The sequence below is a fragment of the Oncorhynchus masou genome, chromosome 15 (assembly GCF_036934945.1).
Source record: "Oncorhynchus masou masou isolate Uvic2021 chromosome 15, UVic_Omas_1.1, whole genome shotgun sequence".
Lineage (NCBI taxonomy): Eukaryota > Metazoa > Chordata > Actinopteri > Salmoniformes > Salmonidae > Oncorhynchus > Oncorhynchus masou.
The window spans coordinates 47291452-47313725 of NC_088226.1; the positions used below are offsets into that span (position 1 = coordinate 47291452).

The following is a 22274-nucleotide window of genomic DNA, read 5'->3' on the forward strand; positions in this document are numbered from 1 at the left end:
ATCAGGCAGGTGAGAGAAGACAAAGATTTTAGGCGCGCACACGTCACATGCGTAGTGATCACCCGGAACCAGCTGTCATTGGGATGTGTTTAATAGGAACTGTAATACATGGTGGAGATGTAAATCAACAGAAAATAAAAGTCCTCTAAAAATCCACTGTAGAATGCTGTTGTATTCATAAAGATAAAAAATAATGTGTCAATTTACATTAAGAAACCGCTATCTGAGGTAAGGTTAAAATATGTCTAGAAATGTTATGTAATCAAACAGCATTTTTTCCCCTTTTTAGTCCACTTCCTCATCTTCTTCTTCTATTGTCCAAACGTCGTTATTAATCAGTTGTCAGTCCAGAGAAGTCTAATTACACAGAGATTCTGGCCATAAAATAGGGAATCATTGGCATCACAGTTGACTAGCAGAGACAGACGGACGGATAGACCGGCAGACAGACAGACATGGAGGCAGACAGCCGAGCAGGGCTAGGGACTGATGACAGACATACAGCTGTAGGGAGTGTCCGGTGTGGTTGTGATGATGGGTAATGCTCCCGTCACTCAGACTGAGAGATTATATGATGCACAGACAGGAGGATGGTATGACTGTACGAGGTTACAGTGCACATGGATATTGATCAACAAAGGACTGCAGTGTAGACGAGGTCTGAGTTAGGGAGAGACACTTATAGGATCATAGAGCAAACAACATCAGAGGTTGAGAGAGCAACAGAAACCTAGACAGACAGACAGACAGACAGACAGACAGACAGACAGACAGACAGACAGACAGACAGAGGAGATGTTGGTATTGCTTGATACCTTCTGGTAGCCTAACTGAAGCCTGCCTATTTTATGGCACAGAAGTCCTGCGGACAGAATGATCATTGTTGTTGTTGTTATTATTATTATTATTATTTACAAAATGAGTTTGGCAAACCAACGATCAGGTCTCTTAAAGCCATGTGACTGTGCAACTCCAGTAGAGCTGACAGTAGAGCGTCTTGATGGATTTATAAAATAAAAACTCAATTTCCCCTTGTCTGTTTTAATCGATATTGTACAAAAGCTATTATAGAGAATGAGCAGTTCAATCACAGAATCAGTTAGTTTGGCAACATCCATCCGAAGGCGGAGGTGCCCGGTAATTTGGCAATGTTCGTCCATGCCAGGCGGTGCCCGTTAGGCTGGCAACATCCATGCCCCGCTGAGTCCATTCCCTCTGAAGCCTTCCCTCTGAATCTGTCTGAGAAGAGACATTTGGCAAAACACTGTGTCGGAGTGTGTGTGTGTGTGTGTATGAGTAGCTCCCAGAAAGTCTGTTTCTGCATAGTCATCCAGCAGACGCTCACATGAAGGTGAAACACCCAAACAGCCAATCAGATGCCAAGATCCCAATAAACTTGCTAATCAAAAAAAGGATCCCAGCATACCATTCCGGCCTCGTCCCACAGGATCCACTCGCTACAGACACTCATTTGGTCCATGTCTGATAACACTGTGTGAGTTAGGAAGGGAGACAACACTTGGCCCAGTCCCCTTTTGGCAGCATAGTCTCTAGCAACGTTTGATGGAGGGAGAGAGAGAGAGAGACGGAGAGATGAATGAATGAAAAGAGAGTAGAGGGAGTAGATGGAGCGTTCTATCCTTTGTTAGAGGGGTGGCCAGGCTGCTGCTTGAGAGGAGTAACACACACACACACACACACACATCGGGTTGGTTGGTCGGCGTTGGTTGGTCAGTCCAGTGTCCATTGTTCAGTGTGTCTCTTTATTTCTTTCCTTTGTTGACCTGGGCGTAGAGAGGATCCTTCCCCTGCAGACAGAGATCCTTCCCCTGCAGACAAAGAGAGAGGAGACACTGTCAGCATGTTAGCATTAGCATGACCCACTTGGTCTGAACTAGACCTGGGTTTCAAATACTTTATTTGTGCCTGTTTGAGCTTGTCTGGCTCATCAAACCAGTAAATAAGTCCCAAAACCGCAAACCCTACCCATGTGGCACTCCAGGTAGACTCAAGCAAACACTCAAAGTACAAGTACTTGGACCCGAGTCGGGCCTGAACCCAGGTCCCCTTCTGTCTACATACTCCTTCGTCTCAAATCCCAGTTTCAACACATTCAGTTCCTGTTGTCAACACCAGAGGGCAGTAGCACCCTGCTACAGACAGAGAGACCAGCCACGCTGCTGGGTCGAGTGTATTGTTGTATGCTTAGATAGAGCGTTAGTGATGGATGAAATCTATACAGTTACATATAGGGGTATTCTCATTGATGATATATCGTATCGTATTGTTTTAGCAATATCGCAATATAACTTTTGCTCTAGTCGGTTGTACCTGCACCAAAACTCCATAGCTTGTTCACCATCTTCTTTTTAAAAAGGGAGCCAATTTGTTTTTAGCACTTTTCTTGCCATGATTGATAAAAACGGGTTTTCTCATGGCTCTCTCTTGTCCCTCTGCAGCAGACATGTGGCAAACAATACGCTTGGACTATGGAATCGCATTAAAATCACAGTATTGAATCGAAATACATATAGAATTGTGATAATCGAGAGAATCGCAATACATATCTTATCGGCACCTAAGTATATATCATGAGGTCCCTGGCAATTCCCAGCCCTATAGTGTGTGTGTGTGTGTGTGTGTGTGTGTGTGTGTACGGGAGTGCATGTGAAAGTGTGTACGTGCGTGCATGCGTGGTGTGTAGGAGACTTGAAAAGGAGAACATATCCCAGCAGGTCTGATGGCTGTCTGCAGAGTAGTGATTGGGTTTAGGATTCTTCATGGGTTTTAATTCATGCAAATGAATAGCAGCCTGTCATTAGTGGCGGCAGCCCAGTATTAGTGATGAAAACACTGTCATTACATAGTTCCCTGTGTGTGGGCCTGACTGACACCCTTATCCTTACACACAATGTTCTATATAAGCAGAGTCATTGTGTCAGAGATCATGTAAAGGCACTGCCAGTGGTGGAAAGTCTCTCAATGCAAAACGTTCTGTTAACCTGAAAGGCAGTCTAGGATATATACATTTTTACATCCCATTATATACCATATATTATAAACTGGGTGGTTCAAGCCCTGAATGCTGATTGGCTGACAGCCGTGGTATATCAGACCGTATACCACTGGTATGACAAAACATCTATTTGTACTGCTTTAATTCCGTTGATAACCGGTTTGATAATAGCAATAAGGCACTGCGACGCGTCGTGCCTTAGAACAGCCCTTAGCCGTGGTATATTGGCCATATACCACACCTCCTCAGGCCTTATTGCTTAATTATACTAGGGCTGTGACGATACCAGTATCGCAATATTTCTTCCATGGCAAAGATGTAGCTATGCATGACAAACACAACACAACATCATGACAGCATGGCCATGCACATTAAGGAAGTCATCAGATTGTTTTAAAGACACACACTGCAGTAATACTCACACACCTCTGGTGGCTATAGGGAGAGCAAACACAGATACACAACAACACACACACACACACAGGTGCAGAACCACACAACACAACCACAGGCAGTCAGACACATCATGCCATCATCAGAGCAAGCAGCAGGCAGAATGAGAGAGAAGGGAGAGATACAAAGGGAAGACAGGAGAGAGAGACAGAGAGTAGAGCGGATGAATAGAGGATCAGAAGAGGTGTGCTTGGAACAGGCAGGCTGACAGCAAGAAGAGCAAGGAGGCAGGAGAAGGAGGAGGGGAGGCAGGAGGCAGGAGAAGGAGGAGGAGAGGAAGGAGGCAGGAGAAGGAGGAGGAGAAGGGGGAGGATAGATACCTACCCAGCACCCAGCCAGCATCTATCTAGCTGTTGGCAGGTGGACTGGTCTGGGCTGGACTAGAACCTGCTGTCTCACTGGGACATGGAGACCCAGACCCACACGCCTGGAGAGAGGGATGGAGGGAGGGGAGGAGAGGAGAAAGAAGAGCAGGGAAGTAAGGGAAGAAAGAAAAAGAGAAAAAGTTGTAGGTGAAACCAGGATAAGAAAATAGGAGAATACAGGCAGCAAAGGGACAGAGTAGCAGTGTACTAAAGGACAGAAAGAATGGACACACCCACACACACTGAGCTGTTCTAAAAGTTCCCTCTATTGATTTGTGAAACATTTCTGCTCTTTAGACTAACTCCCTCACCACAGAGTGGGAGGCTGCTTCTCGCTATCTCCCTCTCTCTGTTCCTCTCTCCCCCCCCCTCTCTCTCTCTCACACTCGTATTTGAGTTTTGTTTCATAGTAATATGGAAAAATATCTAGATCCCCCAGGTTCAGCTGAGTTACCCCTCTGTCAGAGAGAGAGAGAGAGAGGAGAGGGGGATACTTAGGAATAAACGGTCAACAGAATCAATGGTAGAAAGCATAGCCTCCAATTCAGTTATTTCACCATTGTCAGGTTGGTGACTCCAGTGCTTTCATTTGGGAATAGTCTCCTCCCATTCCTCTCTCCCTATGCAATTCTCGCTCACTGCCTTATTTCAATCCCCCCCCCTCTCTCTCTCTCTCTCTCTCTCTCTCTCTCTCTCTCTCTCTCTCTCTCATATAGATTTGGTGAATAATAAATATTAATTGCCCTAGAAAAGACCCTAGGGTTTTTCTCTCTCCTGTAGTTCATCAGTTGAATAATAACATGGTGCTACAGATCAGATGATGTATGGAGCTACCTGCTAACATTAATAACATCTTAATGATCTATCTGACACTTCAAGCAGCTAATTTAATGCTTTACTGGCCACACACACGCACACGCACACGCACACACACACACACACACACACACACACACACACACACACACACACACACACACACACACACACACACACACACACACACACACACACACACACACACACACACACACACACACACACACACAGGCCAGCTATGAGAGTAGCCAATCAGAGAGAATAATTACCTGGCCCACTGTGCTGATGCAAAGCCTATTCATCAACAGATCTAAATACACACACACACTTCGGGCACACACACACACACACACACACACACACACACACACACACACACACACACACACACACACACAGTCACTCACCGCATCCTCCTCTCCACTGCGACTGGGGGAGCCCTCCACCTCGCCGAACGAGTCATCTGTGGGGGGGTCAGTGGCGTCTGTGGGAGGGTCACTGATGTGGTCAATGTGGTCACTAACGTGAGACAGCGACGATTTAGATGGAGAACTCTGTCTGGGGGCCGGGGTCGGAGCTGGGGGAGGAGAGGGGGACAACAACTGTCTCTCTTTAGTTTTATTGATGATGATGATGATGATGATGATAGCTAAAAGATGAATTGCAACGACACATACAATAAAACTAATGACAATTGATCAACTGAGATACAGAAAGTAAACAAGACTGTGAGTGGAGGCAAACATGGAGGTCGAATGGTCTTGAGGGCTGGAGGGAACTTCCAAACAGAAAGTCCTCTCATATACAACCAGCCAGGTGTAGGTACATACGTGAGTTAGTGGAGGGCGTGGTAGAGGTGACAGGAGTGAGGTTGAGCTGAGAGATGTCAAAGTCGTCACAGTCGTCTGTATCGGTGACGTTCCCCACGCGGCTGAAATAGGAACTGAAGGCCTCTGAGGTCCCTGCTAGACTTTGGTGCTGGTCCCCCATCTTAGCAGGCATGGCAGGGGGCTTCGCTAGCTGGAAGTCCTTAAACATCTCCTACAGAGAGAGTAGAAGATGTTAAAGACACACTATGTAAGACGTTGGCCAACAAAAAGCTGTTGTATAGAGCTTGTGTGTCGTGACCAGGCCATTACTCTAAATGTGGCTTGACTCTCCATTGATTGGTTTGGTTGGAATAAAATGATCCTACCTTGCTCATCTTCTGCCGCTGCCTCTCTGCATGCTGTGGACTGGAGGCTGATGAGGGGGCGGGGTTCGAGGCAGCGCCGGCAGATGATAGGCCGTCGCAGGGTTGATTGACTGGGAGGAACATGGCAGGCAGAGACCCTGGCTGGGTTGGGAGGTAGGCTGTAGCAGGGAACCCTAGACACCGGAAAATACACTTTACTGTGTGTGTGTGTGTGTGTGTGTGTGTGTGTGTGTGTGTGTGTGTGTGTGTGTGTGTGTGTGTGCGTGCGTGCGTGCGTGTGCGCATGCATCCCTGTGTGTGTGCGTGCATGTATGTATGTGCATGCGTGTGTGTGTGCGTGCATGTATGTATGTGCATGCGTGTGTGTGTGTGTGTGTGCGTGCGTGCATACGTACATGTATGTGTCTGTGTGCATATACCTGCTCCAGTCATGGCGGCCCACTGCTGCTGTGTAGCAGGGAAGAGGTTGGCCTGGCCCCAGATGAGTGGCTGGCCTCCAGGCAGGACCTGGGCCACAGGGAGGGACTGACCCAGGGGGGACGGGACCCCGAACAGAGGACCTGCTTGGGCTGCAAACGCCTGCTGGGACCACACATGACCTGGAGGTACCGCTCCCATCGTCACATAACCTAGACACAGAGAGGAGAGGAGAGAGTTGTACTCATGCACAAACACACACGCACAAACACACACAAACACACACACACAGAGTACCCCATGTACCACCTCAGTAGTGACCGAATTTAGCCTGTGGTTGATGTTGTGTCTTAATGGTTCTGCTGAGCAATGATCATTACATCCACGATGAGCATCAGTCATATCATGTACAGATCTATTCAGACCGTCACACAGACTCATGAAAATGTACAGATTCATAGTTGTTCCAGCTCTGCTCCAAAGAGGAAAGCAGAGGACAGAAGAAGAGAGGAGAAGAGAGAGGAGAGGAAGGGAGAGGAGAGAAGAAAAGAGGAGAAGAGAGGGGAGAGGAAGGGAGAGGACAGAGGAAGAGAGGGGAGAGGAAGGGAGGGGAGAGAAGAAGAGAGGGAGAAGAGAGGGGAGAGGAAGGGAGAGGAGAGAAGAAAGAGGAGAAGAGAGGGAGGGAAGGAAGGGAGAGGAGAGAAGAAGAGAGGAGAAGAGAGGGGAGAGGAAGGGAGAGGAGAGAAGAAAAGAGGAGAAGAGAGGGGAGAGGAAGGGAGAGGACAGAGGAAGAGAGGGGAGAGGAAGGGAGGGGAGAGAAGAAGAGAGCAGAAGAGAGGGGAGAGGAAGGGAGAGGAGAGAAGAAAAGAGGAGAAGAGAGGGGAGAGGAAGGGAGAGGAGAGAAGAAGAGAGGAGAAGAGAGGAGAGAAGAAGGGAGAGGAGAGAAGAAGAGAGGAGAAGAGAGGGGAGAGGAATGGAGAGGAGAGAAGAAGAGAGGAGAAGAGATGGGAGAGGAAGGGAGAGGAGAGAAGAAGAGAGGAGAAGAGAGGGGAGCGTTCTTACCTGAGGGTACGGAGGCAGGGTTGAAAGGGGTGAAGAGTTCGGTTGTGGGCTGCAGTCCCAGAGAGGGGTCCAGGGTGTTGGCTGGAGAGGCAGGGGTCTGAGGGAAGAGAGGAGAATGGGGAGGAACAGGTGAAAATTACTTTCCACCCTCCGGGGAGCTAAACAGACACACACACACGCAAAACAGTGGTCTAACTACGCCCTGATCAGATGTCGGGGGTGAGCGAGAGGAGCGGGGTGGGTGTACTCACCGAGGGGGAGTAGATGTCCGGGAGTGTGGAGATGTCTCCAAAGAGCTCTAATTGGTTGATATTCTGCCAATCAGAAAGAGAGTTCACACCTGTCAGACGTCAAGCTACAATAGAAAAGTCAGTGATGCATTTCCCAACACACGTGCAACACGCGTCACAAAAATACAGAACACACAACATGCCAGACGCGACCTGGTACCTACCTCTGGCGGCCACAGTGACGTCATCAAACTGCACCACAGGGTGATGATACCATGAATGAATGGAGTGATATGATTGGTGGAGGCAACATACAGTACCTACCTGATCCAAGTTACCCTAATCCACAGTATCTCTTGTCCCTTAACTTCAATCTCTCTATACATGTCTCTCTACATTTCATATCTCTATATATGTCTCTCTACATTTCATATCTCTATATATGTCTCTCTACATTTCATATCTCTCTATATATGTCTCTCTCCATTTCATATCTCTCTATACATGTCTCTCTACATTTCATATATCTCTATATGTGTCTCTCTACATTTCATATCTCTCTATATATGTCTCTCTCCATTTCATATCTCTCTATACATGTCTTCCTAAATTTAATATCTCTTTATATGTCTCTTTCCATTTCATATCTCTATATATGTCTCTCTACATTCCAAATCTCTCTATACATGTCTCTCTACATTTCATATCTCTCTATATGTCTCTCTACATTTCATATCTCTATGCATGTCTCTTTCCATTTCATATCTCTCTATATATGTCTCTCCATTTCATATCTCTCTATACATGTCTCTCTACATTTCATATCTCTCTATACATGTCTCTCTACATTTCATATCTCTCTATATATGTCTCTCTACATTTCATATCTCTATACATGTCTCTTTCCATTTCATATCTCTCTATATATGTCTCTCCATTTCATATCTCTCTATTACATGTCTCTCTACATTTCATATCTCTCTATACATGTCTCTCTACATTTCATATCTCTCTATACATGTCTTCCTACATTTCATATCTCTCTATATATGTCTCTCTCCATTACATTTCTCTCTATATATGTCTCTCGCCATTTCATATCTCTCTATATATGTCTCTCTCCATTTCATATCTCTCTATATATGTCTCTCTCCATTACATTTCTCTCTAACATCGCTCATCACATTCTTTCTAGCATTAATACGGTATTTAGCCCTGTGGAGCCCAGAGAAAAAAGGAGACTATTTTTAGTTGTTAAAGATGTGAGGCTTTACATGGTCAGAGATTAGCATAAATCAGAGATACGGCCAATCAGAGCCATATATATAGAGCTAGATCTATCTCCAGCATTCTGCTGTTCAGGGCTCTGGGGATCATGTCTGCACAGACGCTTCTTAGAATATCTGCTTTCTGCCTCCACTAGTTAAACTGATAGGTCACACAGACCATGGCACTCGTATTATATTATAAAGCTTATAGTGTGTGTGTTCTATCTATCAGATAATGGATCACAAAGAGCGTGTCGTTTCTAGCCATACGGCTGAATGCTGTATTTCTCCTGTTAGTGAGAGAGGAGGAGAAATGTACATACTGTTACTGATAGAAAGACAACACTCACAGTACGAGGGAGATACATTACCCTGTCTTTCTTTCAACCCTGAACTTACTGACATCTATGGCTGATAGTTTTAGTCTGAATACTGAGCTGAGTATACCCTGTGTGTTATTAATGAGCTGTGAGGAGTACTGAGCTGAGTATACCCTGTGTGTTATTAATGGGCTGTGAGGAGTACTGAGCTGAGTATATCCTGTGTGTTATTAATGAGCTGTGAGGAGTACTGAGCTGAGTATACCCTGTGTGTTATTAATGGGCTGTGAGGAGTACTGAGCTGAGTATACCCTGTGTGTTATTAATGAGCTGTGAGGAGTACTGAGCTGAGTATACCCTGTGTGTTATTAATGAGCTTTGAGGAGTATTGAGCTGAGTATACCCTGTGTGTTATTAATGGGCTGTGAGGAGTACTGAGCTGAGTATACCCTGTGTGTTATTAATGAGCTGTGAGGAGTACTGAGCTGAGTATATCCTGTGTGTTATTAATGAGCTGTGAGGAGTACTGAGCTGAGTATATCCTATGTGTTATTAATGGGCTGTGAGGAATACTGAGCTGAGTATATCCTGTGTGTTATTAATGAGCTGTGAGGAGTACTGAGCTGAGTATATCCTGTGTGTTATTAATGGGCTGTGAGGAGTACTGAGCTGAGTATATCCTGTGTGTTATTAATGAGCTGTGAGGAGTACTGAGCTGAGTATATCCTGTGTGTTATTAATGGGCTGTGAGGAATACTGAGCTGAGTATATCCTGTGTGTTATTAATGAGCTGTGAGGAGTACTGAGCTGAGTATATCCTGTGTGTTATTAATGGGCTGTGAGGAGTACTGAGCTGAGTATACCCTGTGTGTTATTAATGAGCTGTGAGGAGTACTGAGCTGAGTATATCCTGTGTGTTATTAATGAGCTGTGAGGAATACTGAGCTGAGTATATCCTGTGTGTTATTAATGGGCTGTGAGGAGTACTGAGCTGAGTATATCCTGTGTGTTATTAATGGGCTGTGAGGAGTACTGAGCTGAGTATATCCTGTGTGTTATTAATGGGCTGTGAGGAGTACTGAGCTGAGTATATCCTGTGTGTTATTAATGAGCTGTAAGGAGTACTGAGCTGAGTATATCCTGTGTGTTATTAATGAGCTGTGAAGAGTACTGAGCTGAGTATATCCTATGTGTTATTAATGAGCTGTGAGGAGTAGAATAATAGCGAACTATGAAATAACACATATGGAATCATGTACTAACCAAAAGTGTTAAACAAATCAAAATATATTTTATATTTGCGATTTTTCAAAGTAGCCACCCTTTGCCTTGATGACAGCTATGCACACTCTTGGCATTCTCCCAACCAGCTTCACCTGGAATACATTTCAATTAACAGTTGTGCCCTCAGAGCATGCGCAGACCAGCTGGCTGGCGTGTTTACGGACATATTTAATCAATCCCTATCCCAGTCTGCTGTTCCCACATGCTTCAAGAGGGCCACCATTGTTCCTGTTCCCAAGAAAGCTAAGGTAACTGAGCTAAATGACTACCGCCCCATAGCACTCACTTCCGTCATCATGAAGTGCTTTGAGAGACTAGTCAAGGACCATATCACCTCCACCCTACCCTGGGTCTCGCCCCCTGCCCTGTGCAACTGGGTACTGGACTTCCTGACGGGCCGCCCCCAGGTGGTGAGGGTAGGCAACAACATCTCCACCCCACTGATCCTCAACACTGGGGCCCCACAAGGGTGCGTTCTGAGCCCTCTCCTGTACTCCCTGTTCACCCACGACTGCGTGGCCACACACGCCTCCAACTCAATCATCAGGTTTGCGGACGACACAACAGTGGTAGGCTTGATTACCAACAACGACGAGACGGCCTACAGGGAGGAGGTGAGGGCCCTCGGAGTGTGGTGTCAGGAAAATAACCTCACACTCAACGTCAACAAAACTAAGGAGATGATTGTGGACTTCAGGAAACAGTAGAGGGAACACCCCCCTATCCACATCGATGGAACAGTAGTGGAGAGGGTAGTAAGTTTCAAGTTCCTCGGCATACACATCACAGACAAACTGAATTGGTCCACCTACACAGACAGCATCGTGAAGAAGGCGCAGCAGCGCCTCTTCAAACTCAGGAGGCTGAAGAAATTCGGCTTGTCACCAAAAGCACTCACAAACTTCTACAGATGCACAATCGAGAGCATCCTGGCGGGCTGTATCACCGCCTGGTACGGCAACTGCTCCGCCCACAACCGTAAGGCTCTCCAGAGGGTAGTGAGGTCCGCACAACGCATCACCGGGGGCAAACTACCTGCCCTCCAGGACACCTACACCACCTGATGTTACAGGAAGGCCATAAAGATCATCAAGGACAACAACCACCCGAGCCACTGCCTGTTCACCCCGCTATCATCCAGAAGGCGAGGTCAGTACAGGTGCATCAAAGCTGGGACCGAAAGACTGAAAAACAGCTTCTATCTCAAGGCCATCAGACTGTTAAACAGCCACCACTAACATTGAGTGGCTGCTGCCAACACACTGACTCAACTCCAGCCACTTTAATAATGGGAATTGATGGGAAATGATGTAAAATATATCACTAGCCACTTTAACTTCTTGAAACTCCCCATCCCGGATCCGGGATTGTGACTAAGCCTCAGGCTCATTAGCATAACGCAACGTTAACGATTTCTGAAAATCGCAAATAAAATTAAAATAATGCGTTTGCTCTCAAGCTTAGCCTTTTCTTAACAACACTGTCATCTCAGATTTTCAAAATATGCTTTTGAACCATAGAAATTGACTAATTTGTGTAAGAGTATGCTAAGCTAGCATAGCATTTTGTGTAGCATGTAGCACGCAACATTTTCACAAAAGCCAGATAACCAAATAAATAAAATCATTTACCTTTGAAGAGCTTCTGATGTTTTCAATGAGGAGACTCCCAGCCACATACCAGATGCGCAGTGTTTCCTGAAAGCGTCTGTGTGTAGGAGAAATCGTTCCGTTTTCTACATTGCGCCTGGCTACCGAAACAAACCGAAAATGCAGTCACCTACAACGTGAAACTTTTTCCGGATTAACTACATAATATCGATGGAAACATGGCAAACGTTGTTTGGAATCAATCCTCAAGGTGTTTTTTCACATATCTCTTCATTGACATGCAGTTCGTGGAAGCTTGCTTCTCTCTCTGTGCCCCATGGAAAAATACTGGCAGGTGACTTTTGCGCACCAATTTCGGCGCAGGACACCGGGCGGACACGTGGTAAATGTGGTCTCTTATGGTCAATCTTCCAATGATCTGCCTACAAATACGTCACAATGCTACAGACACCTTGGGGAAACGACAGAAAGGGCAGACTCATTCCTCTTGCGTTCACAGCCATATAAGGAGATCATGAAAGACAGAGCCTCAAAAATCCTTGTCATTTCCTGGATGCCAAGTCATCTTGGTTTTGCCTGAAGCTCACGTTAAAGGGCACGCACAGAGAAGATATTTGTATTTCTGGACACGTCAGAGTGTTTTCTTTCGAACAGTAGCAATTATATGCATAGTCGAGCATCTTTTTGTGACAAAATATCTTGTTTAAAACGGGAACGTTTTTCTTCCAAAAATGAAATAGCGCCACCATAGGTGTAAGAGGTTAAACAATGCTACCTAATATAATGTTTACATACCCTACATTCATCTCATATGTATACGTATATACTGTACTCTATATCATCTACTGCATCTTTATGTAATACATGTATCACTAGCCACTTTAACTATGCCACTTTGTTTACATACTCATCTCATATGTATATACTGTACTCGATACCATCTACTGTATCTTACCTATGCTGCTCTGTACCATCACTCATTCATATATCTTTATGTACATATTCTTTATCCCCTTACACTTGTGTGTATAAGAAAGTAGTTTTGGAATTGTTAGTTAGATTACTTGTTGGTTATTACTGCATTGTCGGAACTAGAAGCACAAGAATTTCGCTACACTCGCATTGACATCTGCTAACCATGTGTATGTGACAAATAAAATTTGATTTGATTTGATTTAGAAGTACATTCTTTCTTAATGCGTTTGAGCCAATCAGTTGTGCTGTGACAAGGTAGGATGGTATACAGAAGCTGCCCATCATTACGCACGCCTGTCACCATCGTTACGCGCATCAGCGCTTCATTGGACTCACCTGGATTCCATCACTTTATTGATTGCCTCCTTTTTATCTGTCTATTCCTCAGTTTAATCCCCGTGTCAGCATTAATGTCGTTCTGTTACCCTCGTCCAGACGCTGTCCATGGTTTGTTTAATTTCTGTTATTAATAAAATAAACCCCCTGTACTTGCTTCTCGTCTCCCAGCGTCTGTCCTCACACCGCCACAGGAAAGGAAGACCCAGTTACCTCTGCTGCAGAGGATAAGTTCACTAGAGTTACTAGCCTCAGAAATTGCAGCCCAAATAAATGCTTCACAGAGTTCAAGAAAAGACACATCTCAACATCAACTGTTTAGAGGATACTACGTGAATCAGGCCTTCATTGTCGAAATGCCGCAAAGAAACCACTACTAAAGGACACCAATAACAAGAAGAGACTTGCTTGAGCCAAGAAACACGAGCAATGAACATTAGACCGGTGGAAGTCTGTCCTTTGGTCTGATGAGTCCAAATTTGAGATTTTTGGTTCCAACCGCAGTGTCTTTGTGAGATGCAGAGTAGGTGAACAGATGATCTCCAAATGTGTGGTTCCCAACATGAAGCATGGTGTGAGGGTGCTTTGCTGGTGACACTGTCAGTGATTTATTTAGAATTCAAGGCACACTTAACCAGCATGGCTACCTCAGCATTCTGCAGTGATGCGCCATCCCATCTGGTTTGTGCTTAGTGGGACCATAATTTGTTTTTCAACAGACAATGACCCAACACACCTCTAGGCTGTGTAAGGGCTATTTGATCAAGAAGTAGAGTGATGGAGTGCTACATTAGATTACCTGACATCCACAATCACCCGACCTCAACCCAATCGAGATGATTTGGGATGAGTTGGACTGCAGAGTGAAGAAAAAGCAGCCAACAAGTGCTTAGCATATGTGGGAACTCCAACAAGACGGTTGGAAAAGCATTCCAGGTGAAGCTGGATTAGAGAATGCCAAGTGTGTGCAAAGCTGTCATCGAGGCAAAGGGTGGCTACTTTGAAGAATCTCAAATGTAAAATATACTTTGATTTGTTTAACACTTTTTTGGTGAGTAGGTGTGTCCAAACTTTTGACTGGTTCTGTATGGGATTACTTTCAGTTAGTGTGGGTAGATTTATTTCCACTATCATTTGCCCTTATAACCCTGGTTGCACCCAGATAGTTGTACATGAAGACTATAGAGTTGAGAAGGCTAGTCCTTCATAATGCACCTTACCTGTGGAGTCCATACACTGTCCATATCCATGAGATCTATCAGAGACTGTTGTTGTGCCTGTTGTGGCTGTTGTTGTGGCTGTTGTTGTTGTTGGTGACCATTTTGAGCATTCTGCACAGTCAAATGAGATGGAGGATGCCGGGATGAGATAGAAACACAGACACAGAAATGATGTATCACACACTCAAACATAAACAGACATATGGAGACAGGGTGAGTTGAGGTGGAGGGATGGAGCATTACATGTAGGTACATTTACTGTTCGCACGCACGCACGCACAAACACACACACACACACACACACACACACACACACAGAGCTCATCACATCCGATTCCTGCTCTCTTTCCCCCATCTCGCTCTCTCTGCCCATCCCTCGCTCCTCATCACTGCGACAACCACCTATCAATTAGCGGTCTCCAAGGAAACAGTAATTAGCATGGGCATGTGTTTGCATACGATTAACGCAGCACCCTTAATTAACGCCCACCTCCCTGATCCCCTGCTGTCTCGCTGAACACACACACACACACACACACACACACACACACACACACACACACACACACACACACACACACACACACACACCACACTAGAACGAATACACACAAACACATACACACACCACACTAGACCGAATACACACACAAAAAATGCATGCATGGACACACACACACTATCCCACTTGTGCTTCATTGCCAGATGACAATAGGATGACCTCTTTTGGGTCAGGGCCAGGGAATGAGCCATGTTAAACCAACAGACTGTGTAAACTCACACAGGGTCAAGGACTCCGGAGATTAAAGTAGTCATGTGTGTGTGTGTTTTACATGTGTGTGCTTATGTGTGAGTGTGTTTGCGTTTGTATGTGTGTGTGTATTCGTGCGTACGTGCGCGCGTGGGCTTGTATGTGCGTGCCTTTGTGTGTGTGTAAGTGTGTGTTTGTGCGTGCATGCGTGTGTGTGTGTGTGTGTGTGTGTGTTTGTATGTGCGTGCCTTTGTGTGTGTGTGTGTGGAGGCTGTGTGTGTTTAGACAGAAGGTGTGTGTGACAGAAGGTGTCTAAATAACAGTGTGTGTGTGGAGGTTTAGTAACAGTCTAAATAACAGTGGAGGTGTAACAGTGTGGAGGTTTAGTGTGTGTTAAGACAGAAGGTGTGTGGAGGTTTAGTGTGTGTGTGTGTGTGTGCGTGTGTGTGTTTGTTATTGGTTCATTATTGGTTAATAGCATTGGGAGACAGATGGTGACAGTCTAAATAACAGTGGAGGCTTAGACAGAAGGTAACAGTCTAAATAAGAGTGGCGGTTTAGACAGAAGGTAACAGTCTAAATAACAGTGGAGGATTAGACAGAAGGTGACAGTCTAAATAACAGTGGAGGTTTAGACAGAAGGTGACAGTCTAAATAACAGTGGAGGTTTAGACAGAAGGTGAAGTCTAAATAACAGTGGAGGTTTAGACAGAGGTGACAGTCTAAATAACAGTGGAGGTTTAGACAGACGGTGAAGTCTAAATAACAGTGGAGGTTTAGACAGAGGTGACAGTCTAAATAACAGTGGAGGTTTAGACAGAGGTGCCCTACTGGCTATAGTACAGCATTACAACCCCTACAGATACACACAGGCCTGGTAAGCACAGATAAAAGCCATTAAGTCTCAGTGTTGTGTGGTGGTAAAGGAGAGGAGTAGGGCTGTGGGATCTCACTAGTATACATACTGTAAGCCTCTTAGCACTGCTGGGATAATACAGGAACACAGGACAGAACTGACTGCCACAATCCACACCATCTGACTACGACTACACAATGTGTGTGTGTTCTGCAGTGTGAGCTAGGAGAGCCCAGTGGAAGTACAGGGGGAACAGTGAGCAGGGCAGATTTTGACAACGAGGCCCCCTCCCTACCGTTAGGATCTTTGGTTTTTAGACAGGTGTCAGAGATGGAGTAGCAGGCGCAGAATAGCTATGAGGTTATGAGGATGGAGTTATTAGCTGATGAAACAGAGATATGTTTAACTACCATGTTTAATAAGATCATAAAGGAGACGGAGAGTTATGGTGCATCCTGACAACGGTCAAGGTCAACTGGAATGACACACACACGCACACCCACACACCCACACACCCACACACCCACACGCACACCCACACACCCACACACCCACACACCCACACACACCCACACGCACACCCACACACCCACACACCCACACACCCACACACCCACACACCCACACACGCACACCCACACGCACACCCACACACCCACACACCCACACACCCACACACCCACACACCCACACACACACACACACACACACACATTCAGGTGTGCACATGCACATACATACACTCTCTCTCCCTCTTACCAATCTCTGCGTTCTAGTATTGTCAGTCCATGCATGTTTGTTCGTTCACCAGCAGACCACCGCCAGCCATGCATCACCAAGGCACCACACTGCATGCAATGCACACACACCCCTGCCACCACACTGCATGCAATGCACACACACCCCTGCCACCACACTGCATGCAACCAGCACCAAGCATAGAGGAAATCCCACCCACTCTAATTCACATACACAGCGACTCCACCCACACTCCCACAAAGCCACAACACAGCACAGCACAGAGCCAAAGCCACAACACAGCACAGCACAGAGCCAAAGCCACGGCACAGGATATGCACAGGCAACACCATAGCACCAAAGGGCACACAGGCACACAGAGCTGGACTCACTGGGTGTCTCTTGGGGACGTCATATACCCCCTCCTTCTGTTGACTGGTCGGAACCTGGACAACCAACCAACCAATCACCACACAACAGCCCACCAACCACACGTTAGCTTTTGTTAACATGACAACCTTAATGTAATGTACTAGAAAGTACCGGTTGCAGGAAATACCAAAGCAATACAAGACTATAAAATAACGCCTTACGCGACAGTCAAATGTAGACTAAAGCCTGGACATGGTCAGGACTGACGGACAACATTAACTGAGAATGACAAGTCTCTTATTGCTTGCATCTGAGTGTGTGTCTGTGCGTCTATACGTGCTCGTGCATGTGTGTGAGAGTGATGTAATCTGTATTAAAATCTATGAGTTGAGGCTTCATTCAGAGTAATCTGTGGACTATCTCCCTCTTTCACTCTCACTCTCCCTCTCCCCGACCTCTCTCTCTCACGCTCTTTCTCTCCCTCTCCCTCTCCCTGTCCCCTCTCTCTCTCTCCCCCCTCTCCCCACTTTCATCTCCCCTCTCCCTCTCCCCATCCCTCTCTCACTCTCTCACTCTCTCCCTTTCCCCATCCTCTCTCTCTCTCCCCCTGTCCTCTTTCTCTCCCCGTCCTCTCTCTCTCTCCCTCTTCCCGTCCCCTCTCTCTCTCCCTCTCCCCGTCCTCTCTCTCTCTCTCCCCGTCCTCTCTCTCTCCCCGTCCTCTCTCTCTCCCCCCGTCCTCTCTCTCTCTCTCTCTCTCCCCGTCCTCTCTCTCTCCTTCCCCCGCCCTCTATCTCTCCCTCCCCCGTCCTCTCTCTCTACCCCCGTCCCCTCTCTCTCTCCCCGTCCTCTCTCTCTCCCTCCCCGTCCTCTCTCTCTCTCTCCCCGTCCTCTCTCTCTCACTCTCCCTCTCCCCGACCTGTCTCTCTCACGCTCTCTCTCTCCCTCTCCCCGTCCCCTCTCTTTCTCCCCCGTCCACTTTCTCTCCCCGTCCTCTCTCTCTCACTCTCACTCTCCCTCTCCCCAACCTGTCTCTCTCATGCTCTCTCTCTCCCTCTCCCCGTTCTCTCTCTTTCTCCCCCATCCACTTTCTCTCCCCGTCCTCTCTCTCTCACTCTCTCCCTTTCCCCATCCTCTCTCTCTCTCCCCCTGTCCTCTTTCTCCCCCCGTCCTCTCTCTCTCTCCCTCTCCCCGTCCTCTCTCTCTCCCTCTCCCCGTCCTCTCTCTCTCCCCCCCAGTCCACTCTCTCTCTCTCTCCCCGTCCTCGCTCTCTCTCTCCCCGTCCTCTCTCTCTCTCCCCGTCCTCTCTCTCTCCTTCCCCCGTCCTCTATCTCTCCCTCCCCTCTCCCCGTCCTCTCTCTCTACCCCGTCCCCTCTCTCTCTCTCCCTCCCCCGTCCCCTCTCTCTTTCCCCATCCTCTCTCTCTCCCCGTCCTCTCTCTCTCTCCCCGTCCTCTCTCTCTCTCTTCCCGTCCTCTCTCTCTCTCTCCCCGTCCTCTCTCTCTCCCCGTCCTCTCTCTCTCACTCTCACTCTCCCCGACCTGTCTCTCTCATGCTCTCTCTCTCCCTCTCCCTGTCCTTTCTCTCTCTCCCCATCCACTTTCTCTCCCCGTCCTCTCTCTCTCTCTCCCTTCCCCCGTCCTCTATCTCTCCCTCCCCCGTCCTCTCTCTCTACCCCCGTCCCCTCTCTCTCTCTCCCCGTCCCCTCTCTCTTTCCCCATCCTCTCTCTCTCTCCCCGTCCTCTCTCTCTCTCCCCGTCCTCTCTCTCTCTCTTCCCGTCCTCTCTCTCTCTCTCCCCGTCCTCTCTCTCTCCCTGTCCTCTCTCTCTCACTCTCACTTTCCCCGACCTGTCTCTCTCATGCTCTCTCTCTCCCTCTCCCTGTCCTTTCTCTCTCTCCCCATCCACTTTCTCTCCCGTCCTCTCTCTCTCGCTCTCTCCCTTTCCCCATCCTCTCTCTCTCTCCCCCTGTCCTCTTTCTCTCCCCGTCCTCTCTCCCTCTCCCCGTCCTCTCTCTCCCTCTCACCGTCCTCTCTCTCTCCCCGTCCTCTCTCTCTCTCTCCCTGTCCTCTCTCTCTCTCTCTCTCTCCCCGTCCTCTCTCTCTCCCCGTCCTCTCTCTCTCCTTCCCCCGTCCTCTATCTCTCCCTCCCCCGTCCTATCTCTCTACCCCCGTCCCTCTCTCTCTCTCCCCCGTCCCCTCTCTCTCTCCCCGTCCTCTCTCTCTCCCCCCGTCCTCTATCTCTCCCTCCCCCGTCCTCTCTCTCTACCCCCGTCCCCTCTCTCTCTCCCCCCGGTCCCCTCTCTCTCCCCGTCCCTCCACCCGTCCTCTCTCTCTCTCCCTCCCCGTCCTCTCTCTCCCTCGCCCTGTCCTCTCTCTCTCCCCCCTGTCCTATCTCTCTCTCCCTTCGTCCTCTCTCTCCCTCCCCCGTCCTCTCTCTCTCTCTCTCCCCGTTCTCTCTCCCTCTCCCTTCCTCTCCCCCCCTCCGTCCTCTCTCTCTCCCATCCTCTCTCTCTCTCCCTCTCCCCGTCCTCTTTCTCTCACCCTCTCTCTCTCCCTCTCCCCATCCTCTCTTTCTCCCAGTCCTTTCTCTCTCCCTCTCTCTCTCTCCCTCTCGCCGTCCTCTTTATCTCACCCTCTCTCTCTCCCTCTCCCCGTCCTTTCTCTCTCACTCTCTCCCTCCCCCCGTCCTCTCTCTCTCTCCCTCCCCCGTCCTCTCTCTCTCTCCCTCCCCTGTCCTCTCTCTCCCTCCCCCTGTCCTCTCTCTCTCCCCCTGTCCTCTCTCTCTCCCCCTGTCCTATCTCTCTCTCCCTTTTCTCTCTCTCTCCCACTGTCCTCTCTCTCTCTCCCCCCTGTCCTCTCTCTCTCCCCTCCCTCTCCCTGTCCTCTCTCTCCCCCGTCCTCTCTCTCTCCCTCTCCCGTCCTCTCTCTCTCTCCCTCCCCCGTCCTCTCTCCCACCCATCCTCTCTCTCTCTCCCTCCCCCGTTCTCTCTCTCCCTCCCCCATCCTCTCTCTCTCTCCCTCCCCCCGTTCTCTCTCTCCGTCCCTCCCCGTCCTCTTTCTCCCTCCCCCCACGTCCTAACTCTGTTTCTCTCCAATATAGAGTGGCACAATGTGGTCTTATCAGAGAGAAACATGCAATAAACTGGTCTGTCTGTGGTTGTGTCTCAAATAACAGTATATTCCTCGTGTAGTGCACTACTTTTGGCCAGAGCCTGGATATTAGGGTCTATTGAGACACAGCCATAGAGAGAGAGAGAGAGACAGAGTGATACAGGTCTCTATATGTGTTATCTGCGTTCTGTTCGATTAACTGATGACTTATTGTCCCTGACGTGTCAGACTGACAAACTAATCCACCTGATTGATCTGTTGTGAATGGAAAAGTAAATGAAAACCTAATGGGACAAACATTTCCGTCCATCATAACAGTCTGACGACCACAGATTTACCCGGCCAGACCACAGATTTACCCGGCCAGACCACAGATTTACCCGGCCAGACCACAGATTTACCCGGCCAGACCACAGATTTACCCGGCCAGACCACAGATTTACCCGGCCAGACCACAGATTTACCCGGCCAGGCCACAGATTTACCCGGCCAGACCACAGATTTACCCGGCCAGACCACAGATTTACCCGGCCAGACCACAGATTTACCCGGCCAGACCACAGATTTACCCGGCCAGACCACAGATTTACCCGGCCAGACCACAGATTTACCCGGCCAGACCACAGATTTACCCGGCCAGGCCACCCGTGATACAAGTTGGAATTCGTCATCCTCGGGAGATGATGTGGAAACCAGCCACTAGGGTCAACGGTGAGCGCTGATACCTTCAAGTAGGTTTCGGTTTTGCTGGGCGGAAGCATCTGCCTCTGGTGCCAAAGGTTGCAGCGATGGAAAGTTTTTGAGATTTGGTTTTAAGCCTATAGAGTTAACACCTAACCTTAACCATTCAGAGTTAATGCCTAAACTTAACCCTAACCTTAAAAATGTGGATGTAACCTTGAACACTTCGAAATGTAACGTTTGAAACAACTTTGAAATTTGACATTTGAGTAACATGACGTGAGTTTGAGAGAGCAAGTTGGATTTACCAACACCTGAGTCCTCTCTCCACCATCTCTCCTCCCTCTATCTTCCCTAATCACTCTTTCTCTTCTCTCGTTCTCCTGTTTTTTTTTTATCTCTCTCTCATCCTTCTTCATCTCTCCATCTCTCAGATTGTTTGTTTCTAGAGGCAGACATCTTTTGGCTCTGTGGCACACTTCTAACACGTCTTCTCGCATGTGTTTGTGAGTGTGTGTGTTCGTGTGTGTGTGTTAGAGCGCGCTCTATTTTTCAATCCATTTTATTTAAAGATCAAACGAAAGCCTGGTGATTAATCTTTCCCCCTCCCTCATTCCCACTCCCTCTTTCATCTCTGCAGGAAAAGAGAGGAGGGAAAAGAGGAAGAGGGGGAAGGAGGAGGGGTCTGCCTTACTCACAGGCCAAGAATAACACCACACACACCTCCCCCATTTCCTCATCGCCTGGAGGTGCACCCAGTCCTCCTGAGGAGAGTACCCAGAAAGGCCATCTCCCCTAGGATAAACTTAGTCAGATAGCCCCTGATCCCTTTCTGGACACTGGGTCTGCACCACTGCATGTTGTTGGCATAGTCTATTACAAGCCTCTGTTTCCTATGTTTTCCTGTGCATGCGTGTACATTTTTCTCTCAGGTTTCAGTTGTGTGTCTGTCAGTAGTGAAGCTGTAGGGGATGTTATTCTCTAATCATCTCTATTCCCATTGGAACCATGCTCCTGTCACTCACACAACTCCACCAATAAAATCCAAGCAGAGGGGAGGGGCTTGTACCTGATAAATGCTCTCTTCTGATTGGTCACGGATGGGCTCGTGTCCCGCCTCAAACACAATGTACTACAACACCGGCAGCAGAGGGAGGAAAGGAGAGGAGGAAGAACGAGAAAGAGAAAAATAGGAAAT

At 47.7% G+C, this 22274-nt stretch overlaps 1 protein-coding gene across 7 annotated transcripts in view; it reads right to left on the reverse strand.

Moving 5' to 3' along the window:
* Positions 1-73: 73 nt before the first annotated feature.
* The window catches only part of LOC135556344 (disabled homolog 1-like), an 85342-nt gene continuing 63141 nt past the window's right edge, over positions 74-22274 (reverse strand). For 2 of the 7 annotated variants that reach the window (XM_064989478.1, XM_064989477.1), the window contains 10 exons: positions 17308-17361; positions 14571-14681; positions 7579-7641; positions 7328-7424; positions 6268-6477; positions 5849-6021; positions 5484-5694; positions 5061-5230; positions 3794-3896; positions 74-1829 (listed from right to left, as the gene is read on the reverse strand). In XM_064989478.1, the coding sequence (XP_064845550.1) occupies positions 3816-3896; positions 5061-5230; positions 5484-5694; positions 5849-6021; positions 6268-6477; positions 7328-7424; positions 7579-7641; positions 14571-14681; positions 17308-17361 (1170 nt within the window). In that variant the 3' untranslated portion in view covers positions 74-1829; positions 3794-3815. Of the gene's footprint in view, positions 1830-3793; positions 3897-5060; positions 5231-5483; positions 5695-5848; positions 6022-6267; positions 6478-7327; positions 7425-7578; positions 7642-14570; positions 14682-17307; positions 17362-22145; positions 22209-22274 lie in introns of all 7 variants that reach the window. The other 5 variants (XM_064989479.1, XM_064989480.1, XM_064989475.1 and 2 more) reach the window with 4 other exon arrangements.